We start from the raw sequence: 25,146 nt of genomic DNA, 5'->3' as shown, positions 1-25,146 counted from the left end.
TGTAACGATTCTGCATAATTTCGGTTTTCACCCGAGTCTTAATAACCGTAACAAAGACTTGGGCTCGGGAGCTCGTTTCAGCCGATCAAAAACAACTAGACTGTTAATATTTATTCTTGCTTGATTAAGTATACACATATTCCCCTGACATCCATTTATTAATCGAAATCCCGTGAAAATTAAATGTTCGCCTTCTTAATTAACCTTATGTAACAAACATATGTATTTACGTGTAGGATTGTCGTTTATTTACTCTTAAGCCAATCTTAATGTATTGGACCAGGCAAAAAAAAAAATCTTCTTGAATAATAATATTATTTTAGATCAATTCTTTTGACGAATTCAACAAATTCTTACTTTCTGTGCATTCTGCTGAATTTGTTATTGTTATTACGTAGGTATACGAGTTTAGATTGTTATTTTATTACCACAAGGCCTCGCAACATTTGTCTCGTACAGTACAATTCTTTACGGTAAAGTGAACAACTATTTGTCAAATTCTGAACCAACAACTTTGCTTCGAATGAGAGGCATTATTATTAGGAATTGGTTCATTACTCCAAGTTGAGGTGTATCTAGTTCCTTTAAAGACAGTCGTTACCCACAAGCACGCAAGCCTTCAGATATACTTGTTGCCTCTCCTACTCGACGAAAAAGGGAGGCTAGAATGGCTTCAGGATAAAAGTTATTATTAAGTAGGTTTGAATTTTATGAAGTTTGGTACTGCCATGTGTGTCCATCTGACAAGTTTTCCCTATCAGCGCCGGTCTCATTGAGTATGACAAGTATATCCTTATTCCTAACAATAATAAAACAATGAATTTGGTTGAAAATTAAACGGATAACCGAATTATCCTTCAAACTTAATTCGTATCTTCTCCCAACCCGAGGGGCGGAGTCTTTCACCTAGATCCAAAAATCGTTGCAGCTTGGTATTGACGAAATCGACAACCATCGAGAGTTTCATCCCGTAGTAAATGAAAGATCTGAAATAACGAGAAATGTGAATTCAGGTACGGTGACTTGTGATATCGATAAAGATGACTCTCATTTTCATTCTGTGGTTCAGTAGAGAGAAAATGATGGATTGAAAAAATTGGAGCTCACTTCATAAGACAGTGGTTGATCCATGCTTTGTAAGATAGCGACGAGTAGAGCCGCGGCATTTTCAGATCAAGAATTTCGCAAACGAAAAGAACGGAAGTTTCGAAGCTGATGTACGGTAAAATGAGTTTGAAACCATCGAATACACATCTTGTCATGTGCTCCCACTCAGGAGTCACTTCTCGCAAATTAGGCTTCACCCAAACATCGAGAAAATCATGACTCAATTGTTGAATTTCGTGGAGAGTGCCACGACAAAAGTTGTACCTAAAAAATAAGTTGCTGGCTTACCATTGCTGACGATAAAACGCTAACAGTGCATCATATACATTTTTGCTCGACTCACTCATCTTCCGCTCCCAGCTGGTAGCCGATGCTTCTCCACAAATGACAATAAGCGTCAAGATCTTCTTCCGTCGCGTCATGAATTCCGAAATACTGAGGGTAGCAGATGACCAATCCAACAAGTTGCCATTGCGTGAACGACATTTCAAACTGATTGAAACCCTTGGGTCGATCAGGATCGTTCGGCTTCACCAGAAAAGGACACTGACCGACCGCAGGGGTTTCACAAGCCTCGGAAAAATCTTTCAGCAACATGTCACGCGACGGACACGACAGGTTTGGAATTTTTACCGCATTGTCCGTTTCTTCGGTTGTGGAAGCATCCACCATGTGTTTTACGGCAGCGTGGGACGCTCTAACAGCCAAAATATCCTTCCAAGCTTTCGTTCCTTTGGACCAGGGATCGTAACAGTACCAGTGATGAAACCGTATCGCCGCGGATGCCCACCTTGAATTTTTCCAGAAACGGGAATTAATATTATCGACATGACTTTTTTCTTCTTTTTTAACAAGCTTTTCAGCGACAGCGTTTACTGAACAAACGCTGACAGTATTTACAGGCGGTAACTAGGAGTACCTTTTCATGGCCGTAAAACGTGTGCTGGTCTTTCCAGTCAGAATCATCAGCTTGAGTGTGTCCTGAAAGGTGTACGTGCACATCAGGGACAGCATCTCGGCAAGGTATAGTGAGAAATTGTGGTCCCGAGCAAATTTCTGACCGCGCCGTAGCTTTTCCATGTCAAGCCAGTCGGGCTTCCGGTCAGCGGGTCTTCCGCAGTCTCCGGGACGAGACATGCCCGTCATCATGTGCAGTAGTCCGTCCGGTATTGCCTTTAAAAATTCTCGCAACTCTTCGACAACCGATTCCAGGCGTTCGTCTTCGGACTTCTCGAACGTCTTCGTCTCCGAAGTCTCGATCTTCGCCTGCGCTTCTCTGGCGCTGTTCAAAAGATATTTTCTCAAGCACTTGTCACCTGCGAGCTTGCGGAGTATCGCCTCTCTGTCGTACGTTTTGGTTGCCGATGACGATTTCATCGCGTCAATCCCGTTCGTCTTTTCTTTATCGTTAGGTGTCAGAGTGCCGCGATAATCTCCTGATTTCCGAGACGTCTCCGAAATGTCGCTCTCCTTCACGCCATCAGAAATCGACATTGCATCGCTTTCGAGCGACGATCTTGAATGCGAAAGAATTCGTTCCACGTAGCCGTCCTCTTCAGCACCCGAAAATTCGTTCTGCACTTCACAGTTCATAATTGACTCTTTATCCCCCTTCATGATTCTTGTTATCCGCTGTCGGTTAGAATTTGAAAGCGCTTAGATAAATAATCTGTCATGGACTATCTATGGGCCAGTTTTCACCAGTGATTTTATTCAACGAAACGACATACCAATCACATTCACTGGTCGAGTTCCGTCCAAGTTTTGATGTTTCACTGTTCACAACCATCAGTGACAATTGTCGACACACAAAAGCTTAAGCGAAAAAATGTCAAGTGGGGCTTAATTTATGTGCAAGTTAATTCAACAGTCTCCCTGACCTGAGGCATTTCCTTTCGGTGATTTCACAAAACAGACATCAAACTTGCACAGCACTCAACGCCAGTTGAAGAGACTTACTAGTAGCTCATTGCAGGTTCATAAATACGATCGCTTGGAGCTACATTTAAAAATATAAATTGCATTAAAAAATATTGGCACGTCGTGGTTGCAGTTTTTTAATAGTTGACCAAATTTTAAAACAATAAATATTATTCATGCACGTATACGTATATCGAATCGTTACACTTGGAAAATTGAATAATTTGGCCGAGAACTGATTTATAATGATTAACTTTTTTTCTCGTATGTTTTTTCGTGGGTTCTTTCGCATTCCAGTTAACTGCTCAAATGCAGCTTTGAAACGTAACTACACATCACAAATTCGTATAATATAAGAATATTCGTAAATGATATTCGCTGTAACGTTAAACTGCTCTTACCCTCAGTTGAGGGCGTACCGTTGACAGTTTGCCGCAATTCTCTAACTAGCCTTAATTCAAATAAACAATAATAAAAGATACTCGTTGGGCGCCAGACTCTTCAGCGTCAATTTTTAGACAAAACGTACGGTACGATATGATAATAATTAGAAAATCTGCCGGTTAGGCTTACAATTAGGTACGGTAAAACAAAGTGGTAGAGTGACGGTATTCAAAGGCAGCTAGCGATAGTTAGATAAATAAACAAATAAACTGAAATCAAAGAAAAGAACAGGTCAATCAGTCGTATAATGTCGATTGGGTTTACAAGTTTCGAGGCAGCCAAGTCAGCTTACAAAAGTTAACAATAATCCACTTGGTCTTATTTAACAAGTCAACATCAATTAATATATCGAACAATAGTATTTGGTAAGATTTACGGGAGAATAAAGTCAAACGACAGCTTTTAACAAAGGATGACAGTTAGCAGAGAAAATTGCGCGTAGGTCGAATTACCGAATTTTTGTTTCTGTTTGAGAATGGGCAAAATTTACGAGGAGCAACATATTGAATTATGAAATTACCAAGAGTCAAAAAGTCGAATTTTTCAAATGTCAGACTCGTGCCTTTTTTGAAAATTTACGAACCCGAATTTATCAACAACGACAGACCAAAGCCTCGAAAGGTCGAAATTCCGAAACTCACTAACGTAAGACAGAATGGACAAAATACCGAAAGGTTGCAAGACGTGAGAAACACGTTTATTCTTTCCAAGTTGCAGCTAATAAACGGCGTTACGCGTTTGTAAAGTGACACGAGGGCGCTGTCGTGATTACGGAACGCGGTTTAATTACTGTAATAACGTCTTGAATAAATTGAACGTACGAGAAGAAAGATATACCGTGTTATTAAAAATATAATGCCTGTTCCTTTGCGTTCTTTTTTTCGTTCATGACACGGACGATCGTCAAATACAATGGGATAATCTTGATAAAACTAGCATCGAGTTGACGAATTTCACAAATTCCGAAGTCTCGGGCGATTCGGTATTTCGTCATTTTGCAGATCAAGATTTTGCTCCTTCTGAAGTTTAATTTCCGACAAACAATATTTTCGTTTTTCGGCAGTTCGAAGTATTAGCCGCTCTCAATTTTTAATTTCGGAACTTTCATTATCGATATATTGACATTACCACATTCTGCGCTTTGTTCATTCGGAATGATGCCGTTAGTTCTGAAAATCCTTTTTCGGATAAATGAGCGTTGGTTCAAATGAACATTCGTGAAAACAGTTATTCTACTGGGTGATTCATCGAAATTCGGTACACTGATCATTCGTTATTTTAAAATTCGTATCTCGATAACTGCTACTGGAACGATAGATATGAATGGTAGATGAATGATCGGTGCTTTTCAAGGCAGAGCAGAGCTTGCACATCAGGTAGTCGGTAAATGAGGCCATCGGGAGAATAAATCATCAGAGTTGTCGCCCTGGTACCTTGTTTGCTTGCGCCGAAGCGCGAAACACAGAGTTTATAAAGAAAGAATTGGTTACTAGTAATTTATCGTCTAGTTTGCATTCAGTTCGCTCGGAGTAACCCGCCAACGAAAAGTCGAAATCCTATATATTGTATACGTGATTATTCTGGGTCAATCTATTCGGTGAACTCAACACTGTGCAACATGACAGCGAAGTTTTAGCGGAGTCATTTTCTGTTTGTCAGTCGTTTATTAATTACGAATAACGATTCGTTCCTGTTCTTCAAATCCCTGCGTTCACATTATTCTGCGATTTTATATATTGTATTGATTAATTATTTTCTGTTGATTTACAATCCTTGCTAATTATATCACAGTTTTACATTGCTTACTTTGATTCAAGTTTATGATTCATCGTTTCAGTTATTACGCTATACTATATAATACAATTTGTCTTAACCTTATTAAATATTTGTGTATTAAGTATATCATACTTTTTTACAACTATGCGTATTGTAATTTACCGGAGTAACGCCCAGCGTGCAGAATACTTTTTTTGTAATAAAGATCCATCAGTGCTTTGCAGGATTAATATGACTCGTATTCCAAGCTCAAAACGAAATCAATGATCTTACTAAATTTCCTATAATATCTTCAGGCATCGCGGTTACAATTTGATTTGTCACATCTCAAGAATTAGTAGCGATCGGATTCTCCGCCGTTTTTACATCTGGAAACCCAGGAAAATTGGAGAGCTTGATTCTTATTGCTTCGATGTCCTCGCTCGTGTATTTTTCGGCTCGATCTAAAATTCGGTTCAACAGAACGTTGAACAAACTCTTCATTCCCGGCAGTTTGATCGTGCAGTAGAAGAGAGATCTGCAACAAACCGAGTGTACGATCAGAATATGCGTTCTTTCATGAACTAAAACAGATGCTGCGGGGAAATTTGAGGGTGAATTTGTAGAGAGGAAATTGGTTCCTAAACGCTTTATAAAATGTGATGAAAACTTTAAAATCCGTACTAAGAATTTGTAACTCATGACGCCGAGGGTCCCAGAAGAGAAAACAATCAACGTCTTTTGAATGGAATATTGACATGAGTTTTCATTTCCAAAGAACTTTTTGTAAAATTTATGTGATTTCACATACAATACATCGCAGTGGAGGTTTCGATATCGATTCAATTCCAGCGAAAAATATATTCTCTTATCTCGAGGCCATTGAAATACTGAACGTACTTGCTGAGGTTGAAGTTGATCCAATCTTTGTACGACAGCGAAGCGTATAGACGTGGCATCTGGAGATCGAGAATTTCGGTGAGGTAAAGAAGAGAAGTTTCGTAAGTGGCACCGGGTAGATAAACGCTGACCCCGGTAAATATGCACCTCATCATGTGTTCCCACTCGGGAGTGATAATCCGTAAATTAGGCTTGACCCAACTCTCGAGAAAATCGCTACTCCGTTGTCGAATTTCTTCCAAAGTTCCACGGCAGAAGTTGTACCTGCAGTGACAAAAAAGGTCGTATCAAAAACGCCGCGCTGTGACATCTGGTGGCAAAACGACGCATCGTTCAAAATGCACCATATTTAATTTTAAAACATATTTTTCCACGTATTTTCCGCAGTCTATCGATTTCACGTTCAAAAACTGAAACACAGACAACTTGCACCGAGTTGTATCTACTTTCGCATACACGTAATCGGCGTAAAACGATCCGCTTGTAGATCATTTTTCGCCGCCATGTTGCTTAAGGGGACCTTATTGCGGTCTAGCGGGTGAGAATTTCACTGCTTTTGAAACAATTTTTTTTCAATGAAAGAAATGAACAATGTTATTTAAATTTTGTAGGTATGTCTTATTACTTATAAATTTTACAAAATTGGAAATCAAAGAAAAAAGAATAATTTTTTAGTATTTAAAAAATGGCGCTGAAGTCGTCCCTTCGAAAAAAGTTGACCTTGCTGCTGTTAATCGATTTGGTTCTTCCGCTTATCTGAAATCAAAAAATTAAAAATGACCCTTAATTATTATGAGTATATCTATCGCAGGAACTGAAATGAAAGAAAAAAACAAATGACAAAATAGCGTATCGTCAAAATTAGAAGTCGGAAAACAGCCTGATTTTAACAATGTTTTGTTTATACAAAAATTATAAATATTTGATGGAAAATTTTCGTTTTAGCCCCTGCGATAGCTACCAGCGTACTCAATAACATATTATAGTTTCGGGATAAACGCGTTTAAAATTTCAAATAAGTATTTTCTCAAAAAAATTAGATTTAAACCTGTACTTACATTAATCTGCGATTCCAGCACCATACAACATCCCTTCAGTCTTCTCATACTCTTCTCTCATATTTTCACTACAACTCAGGTAGCAGCTGCTTTTCTACGAACAATAAAACTATTCACCTAGTGGACCGACCCTTCTACTTACTTTGGCGCCGACCTTCAATGGGCTGTAAAACTTGAAATACTGTGAATATCATTACCAAATTTTCACAGTATATTCTTAAGATACTATACTTTCGAAATGTTGAAAAAAAAAATAGATATTTCGAAAATTCTGGACCGCAAGGTCCCCCCAAACCACGTTTGCCGCCAACTTCACGCCGAAGAACGAATAACGCGGCAAATCACGGAATCTTTCGCTACTTACTCGTCCTCCATTCCCAGCTGGTACCCGATGCTTCTCCACAAGTGACAGAAGGCTTCGAGGTCCTCGTCGGTCGCGTAATGAACGCCCAGGCACTTGGGGTAGGAAACTATCAGGCCAACAAAGCCCCATTGCGTCAAGGCCATTTCGGTCTGGTTTATGCCCTTCGGTCGATCAGGGCTGTTCTTCTCGATCAAGTACGGACACTGGCCGATCACGGGGGCCTCGCAAGTCTCGGCGAAGTCCTTCAGCAGCATTTCCCTTGACGGGCACCACGCGTTTGGAATTTTCGCCGCCGCGTCTATCTCCGCGTTCGTAGAAGCGTCCAGTCTCCGTTTTGCGGCACCGTGCATCACCCTCACTGTCAAAATGTCCTTCCTGGCGGCTGATCCCTTCGCCCAAAGGTCCTCCGTGTACCAATGCCGAACCCGCAGTCCAGTCGACAGGTACCTGAAATTTTTTAACGTCGAAAACCCGGTTCAAACGATTTTTAGTCAGAATTTTTGTTCATTATTACTGTGTTCAAATCGCCGCAAATTTTACAAATTATTTATAATCACATGTTTTTTTCTGCTCCATGTAGTTTTCGGATTTACTTTTCACTTGTCTGTGATTCTCTCACCCAAACTTGACTAATTTTCAAGTAGAATGTTTCCATCTTTTAGAGATCAAAGATAATGTACACCGTGAAAAATTTACGGTGTCAAATAATTGACCAGATGTGGCCGTTGTGGACTACTATAGAAAAATTTGTATGGCCAATTCGGAACTTGATCGTCGAGCAGCGTTAGATTGACGTGAAATTGTGTTGGATTAGCACCAAAAAATATTCTCTAAAAGTTCACATCCAAGTTTTTTTACAGTGTACTATTCGAAACATTTATTATTCATTTATTACGTCAGAAATTTACCATCAAATTAGAATTTATCGAAGGAGAGATTTTTTTCTCCTTGACACGTATCATGTAGCAGACTATGAAACTAAAAATGCTGAAACCGAGTTAATCCATTCGTTTGATTCAGCTACATTATTCTTGCGATTCAAAGAAGATTTGGTCAAACTCAATCAATTGGCACAGGCCAGAGAACTTTTAATATATTCAATTGAATATTCGATTTCAACTTATACAAACGCAACCATAACCATATATACATATGCATGTACAATATGTACATATTTAGGTCAGGCTCCGAGCGATTTCAATTTTCGGTCAAATTAGAGATAGATTTGACGGAACCTCCCAACGCACGAACATAAAAACTTGCAAAATTTTTTATAAATTGTTTTACGATATTGAATAGTGACTAACATTGAAAGGAACTGCATTTATAAGGTAATTCTGACAAAGTTTTTCGGCACAATGTCATACTTATCCTACAGCCTACGGAAAGAGTCTCAGACTCTGCGACACTTTTTCGTAGCTTCGACAAGCATATGAAAAAAAAAAAAAATTATTCAACGGTTATTTTATCACCTTTTGAAAGCTGTGAACGGGGTGCTGGACCTCCCAGTAATAATGAGCGGTTTTAGTCCGTCCTCGAAGCTGAAGAGAGCGAAGAGGGAGAGCATCTCGGAGAAGAATATCGAAAACATGTGTTCCTGAGCAAACTTCTGCCCTCTTCTGATTTTCTCCATGTCCAGCCATTCGGGTTTGAAGTCAGAGGGTCGGCCGCAATCGCCGGGCCGATTCCGGCCGGTCAGCAAGTGCAGCATCGAGTCCGGAATAGGTTTCGTCGCCTCGCGCAGCTTCTCGATCATCGATTCCCGGCATTCCTGGCTCAAAGTTGAAGCGTCGTACTCGAAATTGTCGGGAAAATCGGCGTATATATCTGAAGCCGATTTCACACCGCCATTTTTCATCCGCTCGACGGCCGCGATAAATCTGGCTTCCCGCGGATGGCCGGAACTCGCCAACTCGTACAGGATCGCATCCCTGTCGTAGGGGCCGCTTCCGCTCGTCTCGGCGCAAGGCACTTCCGGTGTTACGGTGTCGAGGCGGTCCAATGATCCCTGGGAAACTCCCACGAACCCGCTGTCGTTGTCGCTGTCGTCGATCTCCGTTCGTTCGCCATCCGACGATGAGAATATCCTCTTTGTCGACGCGACGTCTCCGAGCTCCTCGAAGTCCGAGGATTCACTCTCCGCCTTCGAGTCCTCGGACGGGTTTCTTTCCACCTTCATTGTGCTCTTGATTTTTCGAATATTCCTCTCGTCGACGATTTATCAACGCTCTCGTTAACCATAAATCGGTAGATCGGATGATCGGTAGAAAATTTGACACCGAATGTCAATTCTGAAACACGTGCAGAGAAAATTTTTCATCACGGATTAATATTTTAGCTTCGAACGAGCTTCGAAGAAAATAATCACACCGAAGAGGTCACGTTTTTAGTTGCTTGAAGATATAAAATCCTGCCATACTTTTATCCTTCCGTCAAATTTATTTAACAAAATCATAGATTCAACTTTTTTTTTTGTCAAAATTTTATCGTTATATTCTTATAGTTTTCTTTAGGCTTTGTGTGGTTAATATTAACCAGGGCTTTGCCCCCACTCATTGTCAGAGCAATGCACCGCACGCCTCATTGTCAGATATTAAAATTCAAAATCTGTTCAAAATGGAACAATGAGTCTCGGGGTAAAAGACTTGATCTGTCATTTTCTGTAGTTACAAGTTGCCATACTATTCACTTTTATTTAACAACGATCGGTATTTATCAACACGTAGGACTATGCAATTAATCGTTCTAAGTATCCATTAATCGATTCATCAACTTTTTTAGGTCACCGTTTTTTTTTTTTTATTAATTGACTCGCTGCCCATTTCAATTGATTGTTCTTTAAACTGATGAGTAAATTTTTTTTAAATTCTACGAAAGGTTAATAAAACCTGATTCATGAAATGCCATAATTGTATAATGAGGTTTAAGAAAATTTATGTGAAAATGAAGTCGAGGTAGATCCGAATTTTCGTATCCTTGTATAGATGTAACGATCGACCTCATCAAAGCATGTAATAACAACGATAATTATCGTAATAATAAGATCCGGATACCACTAAAAGTGTGAATATTAAATAAACCTGATATTTCTCACTCGCTATTCCTATTCACGTCAATTAATATTTCTATCCACGATCAAGTTATACGACGTATTTTCTTTTTCTGCGAACAAATGAATTCTCGTCGCGTTAATCGCGCAGAACGGTTAACGCGACTCTCATAGCGCGAGCAAAACTGACTGTCGTTTTACTTTTGGCGAATCAAAGCCTAGCATAACTCCCGTTCCTCGCCGACTAGACACGTCGACGTTTATCTCGGAGGAAGAGATTGCGATGGATTAGGGCAGCACCTGACCGCAGATCGTTAATCGCGTTCCATGGGATTAAAATCGGGGAAAGGGTTCAAAGATCAGCTATTGATCAACCGCCGAAACCTTCCTAATTGAGAAAGAAAAAATTTAGGATCAACGAACGTCTCCATAGTTAATTGATTGGCCGATTTTCAATCGCAAGAATCGCTCTGTTTCAGCGGATCAGCTGAGATGTCATTGCTAGCAGTATCAGCTTAAAATACAATTAGCTTGTGACTTTATCTGCGCAAAGTGAGATGAGCGCGTGAAAAACATTGACACGTATAATTTCGCACGGACGATCATTTTTAGGGATTTCAAATTACCGGTCGCGATCTTCATCGAATTACGATTTCAACGAAAGTTTAAAAAAAAATTGAAATATACGATTAAATTCTGGACTCCCGAGACGTCGATCGTCCAAAAGTGGAGCTAAGACTAAATGATTTGTTACTTTTTTTTTTTTTCGTCTTGACACACTTTGATTGCGCGAGTTCTACGTTAATGCGTAGATTTACACAGAAACGAGTTTTTGGCTAGAGCGAGACGCAAAAAGGAGTGGCGGTGACCGTTCGTCGTTCGTCTTAAAAAAAAAAAAAAAAAAAAGAACAAGAAGAAGAAGGAGAAGAAGAAGGACAAAAAGAGGAAGAAAAAATCCGCATAAAATCAGCGACGCACAGAACGGATCGAAACTTTACCGTGTCAATTTCAAATGAATTTTTGAAAGTTCTTAGAGACTTTCTCAATGGCTGCACACTTGTCACGATCTTGGGCACTTGACCGATAATGAATCAAACGATGCTTACGTAGATATCATGCAAGTGTGCGTTTAGACTTTGCGCGGTCTCGTTGAAATCAACAAATCATAAATCCAAACACTGAATTAATACGCAACACGGGGAACAGATTATAGTCGGTGATAATTTTTCACCTTAGGTTCCTACTTGTGCATGGATTATACATCTATACACGTATTCATACACATGAATATTAATCTTCTCGTCAGACAGCCATCCCAAACTAGAAGTAACGCACCGGCAGGTTGTTGGATAAAATTTTGAATACCTGATAGACCTGAAAAACCCTGAACGGATAAAAAGGGTCACAACGCCAATGAAGTATATTGGAATGCTTCGGTGTGTGAAACCAACATAAGCGTAACTAAACTAAACCGCCTTGGATACGATTCGGTGTATAACATAACGATTCTAGAGCGTAAAGGTCAACAGAATTAGCAGCAAAAACAATTAGCGGCGATACGAAGGAACTGAAAATAAGAGGATCAAAAACGCGTTCAATAAAACATCTCGCAGAAGGGAAAACTGGGACAAAGCGAACAAGGTGATGTGTTAACTGTTATTAACACTTCAGCTTAGTGGAAGCGAGGGGTCCGTTGTAGAGGAAAAGGAAGACGGAGTATCGGATGGCAAAAGTAAATGAAACTTGGAAAACCGCGAGTCGTGACAACGACTTAAACTAGTATGAATACAAAGAACGCGCGGGGGTAAGAAACGGAGACGTCAGAGTACACAAGTCGGCACTGGAAACTATACGCCATTATCGTCAGTCGTATTAAAAAATTCGTCATTATTCTACGCGGTTTGAGCCTCCATTTCCTCGAGCCCTGCAAACCTAGAAATTGTCAATTATTGAGAAACCGGAAGCCGCAGCTCCTCCTTATTTAAAGAGCATAATTAAAAGAGGCTGTAAGTGCCGGCAAAAATAAAAATTGAAAAAGAAAATGGAGGAGGACAAGTTTTTTTTCATTTTAATCGCTCGAATTCATCTCTGAAAATTGTTTTGTTTAAGATAAAGAAAAATTGAATTAACAGCCTTTAGTCCTCCTCTTAATTTTCAATATTCTTCGACACAATTGTCTCATCGCGGAAGATGATAGAGAATTGTTTTGTGATCTAGCCGAAAACTGGGTCGCGACTTTTTCCCTCCTTACTACCGTAGCGCGGTTTACGCGGTTTCGTGCCGCTGGTCCCGTTTCCGCGTTATTATACGCAGCTCGTCGAGCACCATTACGCTCACAGAAAACGCGGATCGCCGTGCGGTGTCGAGGCGGAAAATCTGCACAAAAATGACAAATCGAACTGTGTTCTCCAACGATAATTACTGGCAAGGGGGGATAAATTTTGGAAAGACTCACGGTACTCGTGTAACGGCTACCTATCGCGGATGAAACTTGGAAGATACAAACTCTGGCCGTGTGGTCGAACTCACCGAACAGAAGTTCACCTCAGACTAGCATGCGAGGAACAAACGGATCCGGTTGAGGCTCTGACGGTCAGAAACTACGGACATCAGCCTCGCCGAAGGTTAGCAACTCGCAGAGACTGACATCGGGCGAGATATGTATCACGAATCAGAAGGCGATATCGGCAACTCTATGAATTGATAGACGAGTCTTGCGTGATTTTATTTCCTTCTTATTTTTCTCCCCCACTCACTTTTCTTTCTTCTTCTCGTCACGGTTTACACCCGGCAATTTTCGCCATTCGCATAACGCCGCTCGACGTATGTGGTGGTCGGTACCTAATATAATATCTACTTGTACACAGTTTTTCCATTTTTTTTTCTGTACAAACCGTCGGCGGTAATTTGTATGATTTACTACGCGGTTGGATAAGCCACGGATAACGAGTCGAGTCTGCAAGCTATTGCGAAGTCGATAACTGTGCAAGTGAAAGATTCACGAGTAAAAGAAGAAACAAATAAAAAATAAAAAATAAAAATTAGTCGCGATCCGTATCGACGCATCTGCATTGATACTCCTAGTTTTTCGTAAAACTTGATTCTTCACAGATCGTGAGATCGAGCAATGACTTCGTAAATTATGTAACTTTGTCCAATTCATGGGAGTCAGGAACGACCTTCCTGCGTAATGTAAAAGGTACGATAACATTCTTAATCCAGCGATGCTACGACGTTCGAGTTGTTGCAAACGAGATATTACACCGTGTCTGATTGTGCCAGATACGCGATAGTCTTCGTGTAGATACACGAACCATGTGCGTGACGTTGGTGTCACGTGAAAACAATACTGCGTAATCTAATGACTGCGCCCTAGTGAGGAATGTCAATTAGAGCTGCGGATGTGTTCACGCAAAACGTGAAACTAGGAAAATTTTATTTCGGTTGAACAGGCAAGCGATCATGCGACGCGCACTTTGGATAGGCAGGTACGTCAACATTATCACACATACGTAGAAACCGGTTACTGAGCCGCGACAGTGTTGTGTGAACTTAGAGTCGTGTAGTAAAAAAACTGGATTTTATTATGCGGAATAGTTGCTAATTGCCGAGCTGACCTTCGCTTATGGATACCGCCAACACGGCGGTCAAGAGTTTTAAGACTTACAAATTACTCAGGCAAATAATAACATTTGCTCAGCCTGCTAATGGTAAAATTGATGTCTAATTTTTCGCGGATAGGAAGGAACGATACATCGAATTTACTATTCGCTGTTAGGGTACTTTTAATCATATCGCAATTGCGAGCAGCAAAACTTCTGCGAACGGTAAAGTAGTTGTTTTTTTTTTTCATTTTTTTTCATTTCATCTTCTTTCTCTCCCGTCACAGCAGGAACGCAACCGATTTAATGATTGGATTGCGAAATGAATCGCACGCAAGAATTTATACGTACAAGTGCTTCGGAAATGACAGCGGATTCGTCTTGGAATTATTGCATTACGTAACGCGAACTGATAGCCTTGGATCGTGTGACAGGTGCTAATTCCAAACCGATTTTATGATTATGCGAGCGTTGGATGATGAGTCCGTTGGAACATGACGAGATCACCTTTCTACAATTCGGGTTCGATCTCGCATTGATTAAAGTAATCGTTCGTTGAATCGCAGTGCGATAAGTAATCCGAATGAATTCGCGCGTCTCACGCTCTCGCAGATCGACAAGAATTTTTAAGAACCATGGGTATCGGTACCAGTGAAGAAAAAACCATCCACTCGGAGTTGAAATTTGAATGTCGAGATTTTGCCGAAACGGACGAGTGTGTACCTTGTAGCTGGTACTCCGGTGAAGGACGCGTGCTTATTTTCTCTCAGCTGCATTAAGTTTTAGATTGAAATTTGTTTTTATGTTTACACAAATATTAAGTGCCCCGAACACACGCTTTTAACTCTAGACGATGATTGAATATTTCAAATTTATCACGTCACAGATCAAATATTCATTTATTTATTCGTTTCAGGTGTAACCGCCGTGTTGTGCAATTACTTTTTATTATTCATTGGAGACCGTTGTCAACAATTACGGAATTTTTGGAAAGTAAAGAACATCCGAGATTTCACGTGAAGGCAGAATCTAGGATTTTTACTCACAATCAGCTTTGTTGCAGGCAAATCATCGTTAAAATACAAACGGCAATACGTTATAACGCGAACAATTCTATACCTTGGAATATTATATATGTAATATGTACACATCTTTTGCGCAGTCGTTGACTCGGCTCGGCATGTGACTGCAAAGTCAACAAATGACAATGAGATTTATTTCGCATTACGCACTAAGGTAGTAACAGCTGCGATCTAGATTAAAATAACACCGACGAATAGTAAAATGTCCGAGCTCTGCGAACTTCGGTGAATTATTGAAAGGGAACTTCTGACTTGAAATTTTCCATACATTTAACACTCCGACACTGCAAATATTAAGCACCACGTCCTCCTCTTCGTATTTCACGCTCATCCGTTTCAACGTTCATCCGTGAAGATTAACTTCGTAATTTCAATTTCAGTGGTTCGACATTTTCTCGGATCGTCTTGTCCGCTTTTACGAATATCACAATGTTTAAATCGACGTAAAGTACAGCGCACGATGACAGGTTATAACGCAAGTTGAGACTAGACTTTCATCTAGCCTTATTGTATACAAGATTCGAGTAATAATTACGGGCAAGCGATAGCGGTATCGCTCATTCAGACACAATATCGCCGTAACTACTGCGTATATTATATTTTATACCTACCGGTTAACCGCGCGGAGCTTTCACAGCAGTTCGACTTCCGGTCAAAGTAGCCAATCACTTCTTGTACGACTTCCGGTCCTCCTCGATTCCTTCCTCAGTGACATTTATAAGCGAACGACGAACGCGAGATAAAAGATGGGCAAAAGCTCAGAGCCAGGTTTCGGAAAGCACAGAATCACCGTCGTGGAATCCAACGAAACGACGGAACGTATCGCGTCAAATTGACGGAAGCTAACGAGTCCGTCGACGCAGCGTCGCGTCGTGAATGCTGCTGCAACGGATCGAAACCGAATCGCACTGCAGCCAACGAAGGAGTTGAGATTGAACTATTCCGTGCCCATGCCGTGGAGAGGCGGCGCGGCGACTGGGGCGGAAAATGTATGCATGAAAGGTAACGAGAGAGAAAAGAGGGAAAAAAGGCTCGGCGAACGAACGGAGGGAAAAAGCGAATATTACAGACGGACGTGCTGCCGGATGCTGGTGCGAAGCGACACTGCAGCCTCTGGCAAGGCGATCACCGTTTTTCACTCCGTCCTCCGTCAGGTCAGAAGGGATTCCACATTGCCAGCGTTAGAATCGACCGACCCTCGTCTACTCGACGACGGCACATGACCCAGAGCATGCGCCCTGTCGGCCGAACAACAAAATTAGACTCGCCTTAAGCCTTAAATAATTCACTCTGTGCTTGTGTATCCGGCACGTGTCGATACATGCATTCTACACGAGTTCCGTGTCGCAAGACCACGTGTACTCCGATTTTGTGCCACCGGATTCGTACGCTTTTGTGTTCCCATTTTCTTCTCTCGTTTGGAACTAACAACGAGTTTGGTATAATTATGTTCTCTGTGATGGAATACGATCCGTCGTGTCGTAAACTGTTCCCAATCTTCTTCGATATCTGTTAAGTCGTTAAGGTTGATGGGACATATTCGTCTAGATCAATTAATGACGTTCGGTCGTATGTTTTAAGAATTTTCCACTCTGATGTATATTTTTTTTTGTCGCTTTACTCTCGTTAAGAAAGAGGTTCCGAGTTCGCGTTTGCATTTCGAACTTCGGATAGAAAGGCGAAATTTCATTAACCAACGTATCACTTACGTAGTACTTTCGTTAAATGTAAAGAAATATTGTCAAATTTTATAACCTTATGCATAGATATCCGTCGTTGACTAAGAGTTTGGAAACAGTGACAAGCAATGATCGTGTTCATCAAGAAGTGGCCACAAATCACTCTGGACAAGAAGTTATTTGTTCTGACCAGGGTAAATGCTGTCCATTTTTATCCGTATGACTTCCAGTTCATCGGGAGTGAAGTTCTCGGCGCGCTTCGTGGCTTCGTTCACGAACTTATTGAACCAGCCAGCCATTCCTGGAAGCTTTAGCGTGTAGGAAAAGTGAAACCTGTAACGAACAGAAACCGTTGGTTTAAAAGCTGACTGCGAAGCAGTAACCTGAAGTATCGATCAAATGAATAATTGTTTGTCCTTTCCCTATTTCACACTGGTTCTGAAATCTTCGCTCGACTTTATCCTCTTTGGTTTATCGAATAAAATTATTCAAATCTAACCCCCTGTCTTATAATTTGGTAAAGAATGAAGCTCACTTCCTGATCTTGTGCCGGCACCATTCCGTGTAAGACAACGAAGCGTATAGTCGTGGCATCGGGAGGTCCAGCATCTCGGTAAGGAAGAGGAGGACATTTTCGTACGCGATATCCGAGACGACGGCATTAAGCCCACTCACGACGCACCTCGTCATGTGTTCCCATTCGGGACTGACGTTTCGTAGATTGGGCTTGACCCACGATTCGAGATAATCGTTAGTGCGACTCCGAATGTCCTCAAGAGTTCCACGGCAGAAGTTGTACCTTTAATTTTAAAGCAAGCAATTTTCCGCAAGAACAGGACAATCGAGAAGCAAGGAGAACCCGACTCACTCGTCCTCCACTCCCAGTTGGTACCCGATGCTTCTCCATAGGTGGCAATAGGCCTCGAGATCCTCGTCGGATGCGTAATGGACCCCAAAAGACGTCGGGAAGGAGACGAGCAAACCGACAAAGCACCACTGCGTCAGCGCCATTTCAGTCTGATTAATGCTCTTGGGTCGATCAAGGCTGCTCGGCTCCACGACGTAGGGACACTGGTCGATCTTTGGGGCCTCACAAGCCTCGGAAAAATCCCTGATAAGAGTTTCCCGCATGGGGCACCAAGGGTTGCCAATTTTCGTCGCGGCATTTATTTCCTCGGTAGTTGAAGTTTCCAGTCTCCGTCTCACCGCCGCGTGCATCGCCCTCACCGTCGAAATGTCCCTGTTAGCTACGGACCCCTTCGTCCACAGGTCACCGGTTATCCAGCGCCGAATCCGCAGCCCCGTTGACAGGTACCTTGAATTTAGAATTGATTAATTATCGGCGAACGTGGGAACGGCGAGGATGAAAACGGCGTCAGGTCCGTTTACCAACCAGTTTTTGCATTTGTACTTTCGTATCAATCGGAGTTACGTTGGGGGTCTGGTTACCTTTTGAACGCGGTGTACGGCGTGCTCGATTTTCCGGTGATGATTAACGGCTTGAGCGAATCCTCGATGCTGAAGATAACGAACAAGGTAAGCGCGTTCTGGGAGAATATGGCGTACATGTAATTCTCTGCGAACTTCTGCCCTCGTCGCAGCTTTTCCATGTCGAGCCAATCGGGTTTGTGATCGGCGGATCGTTCGCAGTCCCCGGAACGTGTCCATCCGGTCATCAAGTGCAGGACCGAGTCCGGCACAGCTTGCAAAGCTTCTTGTAACAATTCTACCAGCGATTCCAAACTTTCTTTGGAAGGATCGACAGGTTTCGAACGCTTCGAAAATAATCCTTTGGCTTCCGAAAGAGAGGATTGGTTTTTCATCCGTTCAAAGTTACGCAGAATTCTAGTTTCGCCACGACGTTCAATCTCGGCCAATCTACGTAAGACTGCCTCTCTTTGGTACGTTTCATCAATTACTTCCGACTCTGGATTCACTTCGGCCAAACCACCGTCGTCGCTTTCATCGGTCTCCGCTAGTATCCTCGAATTGTTCTTCAGTTTTGAGTCCAGTTCACGTTTTTCGTCAGCTATCGTCATCTTCGTAATGCTTTGACAAAATTATTCAGTCTCTTACGTACAAAAGTCGGGTCCGTAATTTTTATTCGGCAAAATGAAAGATACGCGCAATTTTCACGTTACGTAGTGAAGAAAACTCGTCAACAACCCCCTCCACCCTCTCCGGGAAGTAAAAAAATGACATTTTATGCATTTGATGTTTTTTCTCACGACTCGATTCACGGATTCTTACGAAACTTTTTTTACGGGTAGCTGTTACCAAAAGATCTTTTATGTAAATTAATTCGGGCGCGAGGAGCTGCTCCCAAAGTTTCGAAAAAAATTCATAAAAGTTATAAATCGTTATATTTCGAAAGACTATTTCGATGCTTGTAGACGGTACATAAAACCGAAACATTTCGATTACAGATGTTGAAAATAATTGAATTCGACACGCGTGTGAATCGCGGCAATTGTGCGAAGGCTCGTCTTTGGCGTGCCTTAATTTAGTCAGATCATAGGGAAATAATTCAAGATGCAAATCGAGAACTTAGAAACTATACCTATATACTCGCAGAAAATCGCTTCCTGCAAGTCAATGAAAGTGTAATTTTTCAGGGTCATTGGGAACGCCAGAAATGGATATAGATCGTCATGACTGTAAAAAATCTGGCCAAGTGTGACTAGTAATTAGCAGGTAAACACAAATTGTTACATGTGACGATGTCATATTCATACTTGTACAAAACATTTAACACCACCAGGTGTGAACAACACGGTAATACTTTGACATCTGCGGTGTGAGATTTCAAGCTATTAGCTATCAACGGATACAGCGGAAACGCATGTGTGCAAATTTCGTTAATGATTCACGCTCCGAAAATTTGAAGCGAACCACTGCAGCGGTAATACTTGAAAATACATGAGAACGAAATTGTAATTTTTTAAGAATTTCCAAAAAGAGCATTCCTCCTCCATTAAATTTATTCTTTAAAGCACTTACCGAGTCTTCCAATTTTGAGTTTCGAAGCTGTCAGCGACTTCGTAGCATTTTGATCTGGGAATTTCCAAGGTTCCAGAATTTCTGACCAGCGCTGTCAAAAATTTGAGATTACAAGCAACCGGTAAATCTGATAAAAAATATCCAATATGCAGAAAAACAAATTTAAATTCTGCGTACATTCCAATGCGTTTTTCTTCTTTTTATTCAAATCTGTAACGAATATAAAACAAATTAAGTTTTTAATTAAGTCCGATAATAATTTTGCAAAATATCACTGACTTATTACCAAAATTCACGTCACCGAACCGCTCCAATGGCTCGAACACGTTGCGTCTGACGTTATGCAACACAACATTCACTCCCACACTCCTGATGCCGAGCATTAGGGGAGACCTGCATAAAAAATGCCGAAGCGAATCGATGTCAACGACCCATTCAACTCATACGTAACAATAAACATACCATCCGGTCATTTAGTTCATTTATTTTACGGTATCAATTCACGAATGGAATACATTTCCAACCAAAAACAATTCTTTTAAACTCTTCTCTGCCTCATTGTTCCTGAATAATTCTTAATTTTGTCGACGAAGGGATCTTGATCTTTAGCGGTTGAGTTATTGAGCAGGAGGTAAAAATTGAACGAATTTCGATAAAACCGTAAAACATTCTCACCCGATGCAACTACCCTCATGAACATACAATTACGTGCGAAATTCCATTACTTATATTTGTATTTAACGAGCAATTTCAGATAATTATAAGCGGGTACCTACCCAAGTCGTGCAACTGACTCGCCACACTGGCGCAAATTGTTTTTGCCAAGCTTGTACATACCGTTCTGAATCGGCGGACCATCAATGGCTCAATATTTCGACGATACATCTTTCATATTTACTATACGCCTGCGTGAATATTATGTACATAAATTATCATACTGATTCCCCGGAACGGGTAACCGTATTTACGCGAGTGTGTAATTAATCTTTTGGTAATCGCTTGCGCTGTGTCATTAAACTCGTCCCCCGACACGTATATTACAGTTTCCAAATAATAGTTATTACACGAGAAACGCGAATGCAAAGAAAATAAATTAATCTTCTGTACCTGGGAAAAAGTGTGTTAATTTACTTCATACGTACCTAAAGCAGTAGGAAAAATTTTACGTGTACACACTGAAATTGATTGCTTCAATTCACGCCGGTCCGATAGACAAATTACCGAGGATAACTGATCGTAATTATTTCATTGGTGAACTGGCGAGAAATTCTTGCCACGTACCTGGCGCCGAATTTCCCCGATGTCTTCACAACAATACCACGAATATTGCAGTTCAATTAATTACACCCTTGTTTTCTACTCTATTATCAAGTATTCAAAACCGATCATTTTCATCTTCTTATCAGAAGAATTATACCGACAAAAATAAAATTGATAAAGAAACAAAACGGATTAGGACAGGACGAGAGAAATTTGCGAGGTGAACTGTTGCAGAGCAAAAGTAACGTACTTGGTGCATTAATGCGTGGCACCTAACTTGTGTACACGGTGTATACAAAGAAAGTCTTCCATCCATGGACGCGTTTGTATTTTCGCGTTCGAATGCCTATGTTACGGTTAGTCATTCGGTGAACTCGGTTGACTCTCTCAGTGTCTCGTTCCCACGCTAATTCGTTGCAATAATTCCTCATAAATCTTCCTGGTGTTGTATATTCTGCAATATATAGGTATATATATGTACGTTAGAAGCAGCCAGGAAGATAACAGTTCAGCTATGAATTCTGGCTGCAGATCCGCGTGTCCACGAATTACTTTTCCACATACGTATCGTAGATGTAAAATGGAACGGTGACCACAGGTTCGAATGCTTGTTTATACAGCGAATGTACTTTTCTCACAGAATTTCTTTTCACAAACGAGCGGTGCAAACTCGTTGTGTACACAACCAAAGTTACCGTTTTCACATGCTGGACTTCAGGGTGCGTGAATACGTGATAATTAGCTGTAAAACTGCATGGGAATGCGAAACCGGCGATTCTGAGGATAAAATGCGTTTTAAACGTGAACTACGTTTTGCTAAAGCTGTTATAAACGTTACTTTTGTTAAGCACGCTTCTATTCTTCAATCAACACCTAGATTTTCTTTGTTCATACAACAGTGCGCCGCTTTCACCGAACCAGCTCAAGCCTATAATCCTATGTTAAGTGCATGCAGCGGTTCCTAAAAGCACATACAACTGTACAAATAAGACGGAAAATACGCAGTGAAAAACTACCCCTCTTCCAGCGTCTAAAAGAAAAAAAAATCGCAAAAACGTTGAAAATAAATACCTGACCGTGACAGTTGCTAGAACAGAAGATGATCCTCCTGATATGTTCGAGCGTATCAACGACGCGATAAGTGTACCCAAACTCGTTGTCGCGCAAAGCTACTCACCCCATCAGATTGTCATTAAGAACGAGCCCCGCCTTCGAGTCAAAAACGGCCGAGGTGATGCTGCAATTATAGCGTCCACGAAGACGAGGTCGTCCCGTACCCTGAACGATATCGCCGTAATGACGTTCCTTCAGCATCCCCCGTCCGCAAGGGGATGATGTTCCAGCCGGCGCCTTGGCCACGGCGCCGATACTTTTCACTCTGACCATCACCTGTCGGCTGTGTGGCTGTGGTGACCCGAATGGCGGTGGCCATACTCTCGACTATGGAAAATTTACGGGGGATGACCTGGAGAGCAACGGGTCGACACTACTGGCTGTTTGTAACGCGGACTTCTCTCGACTTAGCAATCGGCGCAATGCAATTCGTCGTTCAGGAGGCAGAGGACACCACGCACTTGCTCTTCCGCTCGTACAAATTGTGATTAACAGCGTAGGCGAACGTCGGAGCGTCGCTCGATGGTGCCGTGATTATCGCAGGCCTGGCGCCACCCTGAATGTTCAGACTGGCGCCCTTCATGGCGAAAGCCTCCGACCCCTTGGCCACTAAGTAGATCCGACGCTTGCCCCAGTTTATCCGCTTCGGATCCTTCTCATGGAACATATAAATTCGCCACGACGTGGAGGAGAATGTGTTTCGATGCTTAGCGAGCCGCTTTGAACGTTTTTGTATCAAGCCAATCCAAAAAGGATTGATAATGATTCTCCGCTGCGTACGGTCACAGCGTAAAGTTCTGATACAAAACCTGTGACACTGGTGTACGGAAATCTCTGACGATCACTTGCGACGTCATCCGGATATCTACCGTCGGTGGAATCGTGCTTGAAGAGGTAAACCCTGAGCGCTGGATTCTGTCTGTAGAATCATTGATTTGTCCGACTTGAATGCCCTGCCTTACAGGTACGGGTGTGCAAGACGTTTCTTCATTGAGAGAATTTTTTATTTCCCGTTAGCGCTCAGTCTTTAACTATTTTCGTTTTTTATCAAAATCGAAAAATATAGTTCCAAGGTACGAAATGAAAATTAGTTTTCTAGCTGTTACCGGAAAGTCTGTTATCCGTTACTATTCTTTCTCATTACGATCACTGTTGCTGTGTTTTCTTGTAAGTGTTGCGAAAATTTAATGCTTGTGCAGCAATAAATTGACGTTGAAGCCTTGTTTAACTAAAAAAGTAGAGTAAACCTCAGAAACTCATTTTTCGTTGCAATTACCAAAAAAGGATCGACAATAGTGCTAAAACGATACCTGTTTTACCGAATTTTTCCAGTTACTATGACAAATGAAATTTTTCTCCGTGTTTCAATACGGTCAAAGCCCTTTCTGCGAACGGTGACCATTTCGGAAAGAAGATATGTTAATCAATGGAACCTTGCCGCTCTGACGTATGCGCGGTAACCGAAGGTGGCAGATCCGCCATCGCGAACCCGTTAACGTCATCCCCAATTAGGTGCGTGTCACCATGGGCAAAAGCCGACTGGCGCCAAGAGGAGGTAACGATCGTTGCAAGGGACCTGAAGTTAATCACTCGAGGCGTGAGCCCGTAATTTTTTCATAAATAAAACCAGCTCACGTTCGGTGGTCAGAGCAAGAGTCTGCCGTATGGCAGTTGAGTCTGCGAGTGTGCGAGAAGTGATTTAAAAATGCCGCAAGGCGTGGGTGGAGGTCTACCTGTGTGCATGGGAACGTTCACCGCTGCCTTGCCGTTTGTACTGCATTCTACATCTCAGCTGGCTCTGAACTTTTATCCCCGACTATCTACTCTTGCAGAGGCTTGGGAATGAACTGCACGATACAGTTGCCTTGTCCTGTTGTACCGTGCACGGTATGCATATAATACTACTTGCAGTATTATCTCCGTGCCTTTCCAAACGCGGTTTTCTTACGCTTCCGGATACCCTTCCTTTACCCTCAGAGACCGATAGGTGAGACAGCTTTTCAGGATTTCGATGATAACTCGTAACGTCGCTTCTCATTTTCGTCGAATTCGTTCGAGCTTGGTGTACATTTTCGTACAAGTGATCGGTCACGTTCCTAACCGAAGGGTAAGTATATGTGGCAACTACGAGAGCTGCAGAAATCAGTTTACACTTCACTTATCTCGACGCATCACTGTTGGCCTCAGCTCGAGATAGAAAATTTATTAGACTCCAGGGATCGTGACGGACTCTGGGTGATAAGTTTTCAGAACGATTGGAAGCAGGTGGAAAATCCGTTGGTACGAAAGATTGACACGCTTCACGTGCATGCACGTGCAACTGTGGCGCGTGCTTGATATTTTGCAGCAATAAAAGTGGCCCAACATCTCTAGATCGCGGGCCGCAGCTGGAGGGATGACTTTCGTCTCGAGGGCCACATGCCGCTGGAGTTCCCATACCTGGACTCCTCGATATACGCTGACGGCAAGTCAGGGGACAGGTGAATCAGGAGGCGTAAATTCCGTCTCTGTTCAAGCCAGCCGTCTCCGAAAGTCGAGATCCCATCGGTTATGGCGAGTGGTAGGCGGCGCAGAAACCACTGAGGATAAAACGGTTATTAAAATATCCTTAGAGCCGCGGATTTAGGCCCTTGTAATACCGTGCTATCGCGCTGAATCCTTCGAATGATCGTTAAATAAAAGACACTGTGCACGCCAGGAGCTCGACGCGATCTCGGCCCAGAGTCGAGTTCTCACGCGGCGTCGCTGCCACTTTGGATAGGTCAAGGTATGCCTGACCTGCTCAATTTACTTCGATTACCTCCGTGCACTAC

General features: G+C 41.9%; 3 protein-coding genes across 6 annotated transcripts; all 3 read right to left on the bottom strand.

The window, feature by feature from the left end:
• Positions 1–4,970, bottom strand: LOC124221784 (uncharacterized). 2 transcript variants are annotated; one of them, XM_069137049.1, is made up of 5 exons: positions 2,831–4,970; positions 2,027–2,739; positions 1,451–1,897; positions 1,108–1,371; positions 1–986 (listed from the first exon to the last, which is right to left on the bottom strand). In XM_069137049.1, the coding sequence occupies exons 1-5, from the start codon at positions 2,894–2,896 to the stop codon at positions 851–853; spliced, it is 1,626 nt and encodes a 541-aa protein (XP_068993150.1). In that variant the 5' UTR covers positions 2,897–4,970; the 3' UTR covers positions 1–850. The 2 variants fall into 2 exon arrangements, with proteins under 2 accessions (XP_068993150.1, XP_068993151.1); XM_069137050.1 differs by having other exon boundaries at positions 2–986; positions 2,838–4,970.
• A 145-nt stretch (positions 4,971–5,115) lies between these two features.
• On the bottom strand, positions 5,116–16,342 carry LOC138190297 (uncharacterized). 3 transcript variants are annotated; one of them, XM_046632086.1, is made up of 5 exons: positions 15,893–16,342; positions 9,021–9,839; positions 7,549–7,995; positions 6,127–6,390; positions 5,116–5,764 (listed from the first exon to the last, which is right to left on the bottom strand). In XM_046632086.1, the coding sequence occupies exons 2-5, from the start codon at positions 9,725–9,727 to the stop codon at positions 5,575–5,577; spliced, it is 1,608 nt and encodes a 535-aa protein (XP_046488042.1). In that variant the 5' UTR covers positions 9,728–9,839; positions 15,893–16,342; the 3' UTR covers positions 5,116–5,574. The 3 variants fall into 3 exon arrangements, with proteins under 3 accessions (XP_046488042.1, XP_046488044.1, XP_046488043.1); XM_046632088.1 differs by lacking the exon at positions 15,893–16,342 and adding an exon at positions 13,127–13,275; XM_046632087.2 differs by lacking the exon at positions 15,893–16,342 and adding an exon at positions 13,053–13,224.
• Positions 16,343–16,851: 509 nt separating this feature from the next.
• Positions 16,852–22,464, bottom strand: LOC124221782 (uncharacterized). The gene is made up of 8 exons (XM_046632084.2): positions 22,398–22,464; positions 20,247–20,353; positions 20,138–20,170; positions 19,961–20,051; positions 18,410–19,009; positions 17,829–18,275; positions 17,496–17,759; positions 16,852–17,293 (listed from the first exon to the last, which is right to left on the bottom strand). The coding sequence occupies exons 1-8, from the start codon at positions 22,400–22,402 to the stop codon at positions 17,137–17,139; spliced, it is 1,704 nt and encodes a 567-aa protein (XP_046488040.1). The 5' UTR covers positions 22,403–22,464; the 3' UTR covers positions 16,852–17,136.
• Positions 22,465–25,146: the final 2,682 nt, after the last annotated feature.

Source organism: Neodiprion pinetum, chromosome 6 (assembly GCF_021155775.2).
Source record: "Neodiprion pinetum isolate iyNeoPine1 chromosome 6, iyNeoPine1.2, whole genome shotgun sequence".
NCBI lineage: Eukaryota > Metazoa > Arthropoda > Insecta > Hymenoptera > Diprionidae > Neodiprion > Neodiprion pinetum.
The sequence above is the reverse complement of the archived record's forward strand: the minus strand, read 5'-3'. Positions and strand labels throughout refer to the sequence as shown.

Bases quoted from the DNA above. Each gene is read 5' to 3' on its own strand.
- LOC124221784 (XM_069137049.1), bottom strand. From the start codon at position 2,896: ATGGTTGTGAACAGTGAAACATCAAAACTTGGACGGAACTCGACCAGT. The intron at 2,740-2,830 runs GTTTCGTTGAAT...TCTAACCGACAG, and splicing joins GTGAATGTGATTGGTATGTC to CGGATAACAAGAATCATGAA. The intron at 987-1,107 runs GTGAGCTCCAAT...TCGTTATTTCAG, and splicing joins ATCAACCACTGTCTTATGAA to ATCTTTCATTTACTACGGGA.
- LOC138190297 (XM_046632086.1), bottom strand. From the start codon at position 9,727: ATGAAGGTGGAAAGAAACCCGTCCGAGGACTCGAAGGCGGAGAGTGAA. The intron at 6,391-7,548 runs GTAAGTAGCGAA...TTGTCACTGCAG, and splicing joins CAGCTGGGAATGGAGGACGA to GTACAACTTCTGCCGTGGAA. The intron at 5,765-6,126 runs GTACGTTCAGTA...GGTTTGTTGCAG, and splicing joins ATCAACTTCAACCTCAGCAA to ATCTCTCTTCTACTGCACGA.
- LOC124221782 (XM_046632084.2), bottom strand. The intron at 20,052-20,137 runs GTACGCAGAATT...AATTTTTGACAG, and splicing joins GAAGAAAAACGCATTGGAAT to CGCTGGTCAGAAATTCTGGA. The intron at 18,276-18,409 runs GTAACCAGACCC...TCTAAATTCAAG, and splicing joins CCGTACACCGCGTTCAAAAG to GTACCTGTCAACGGGGCTGC.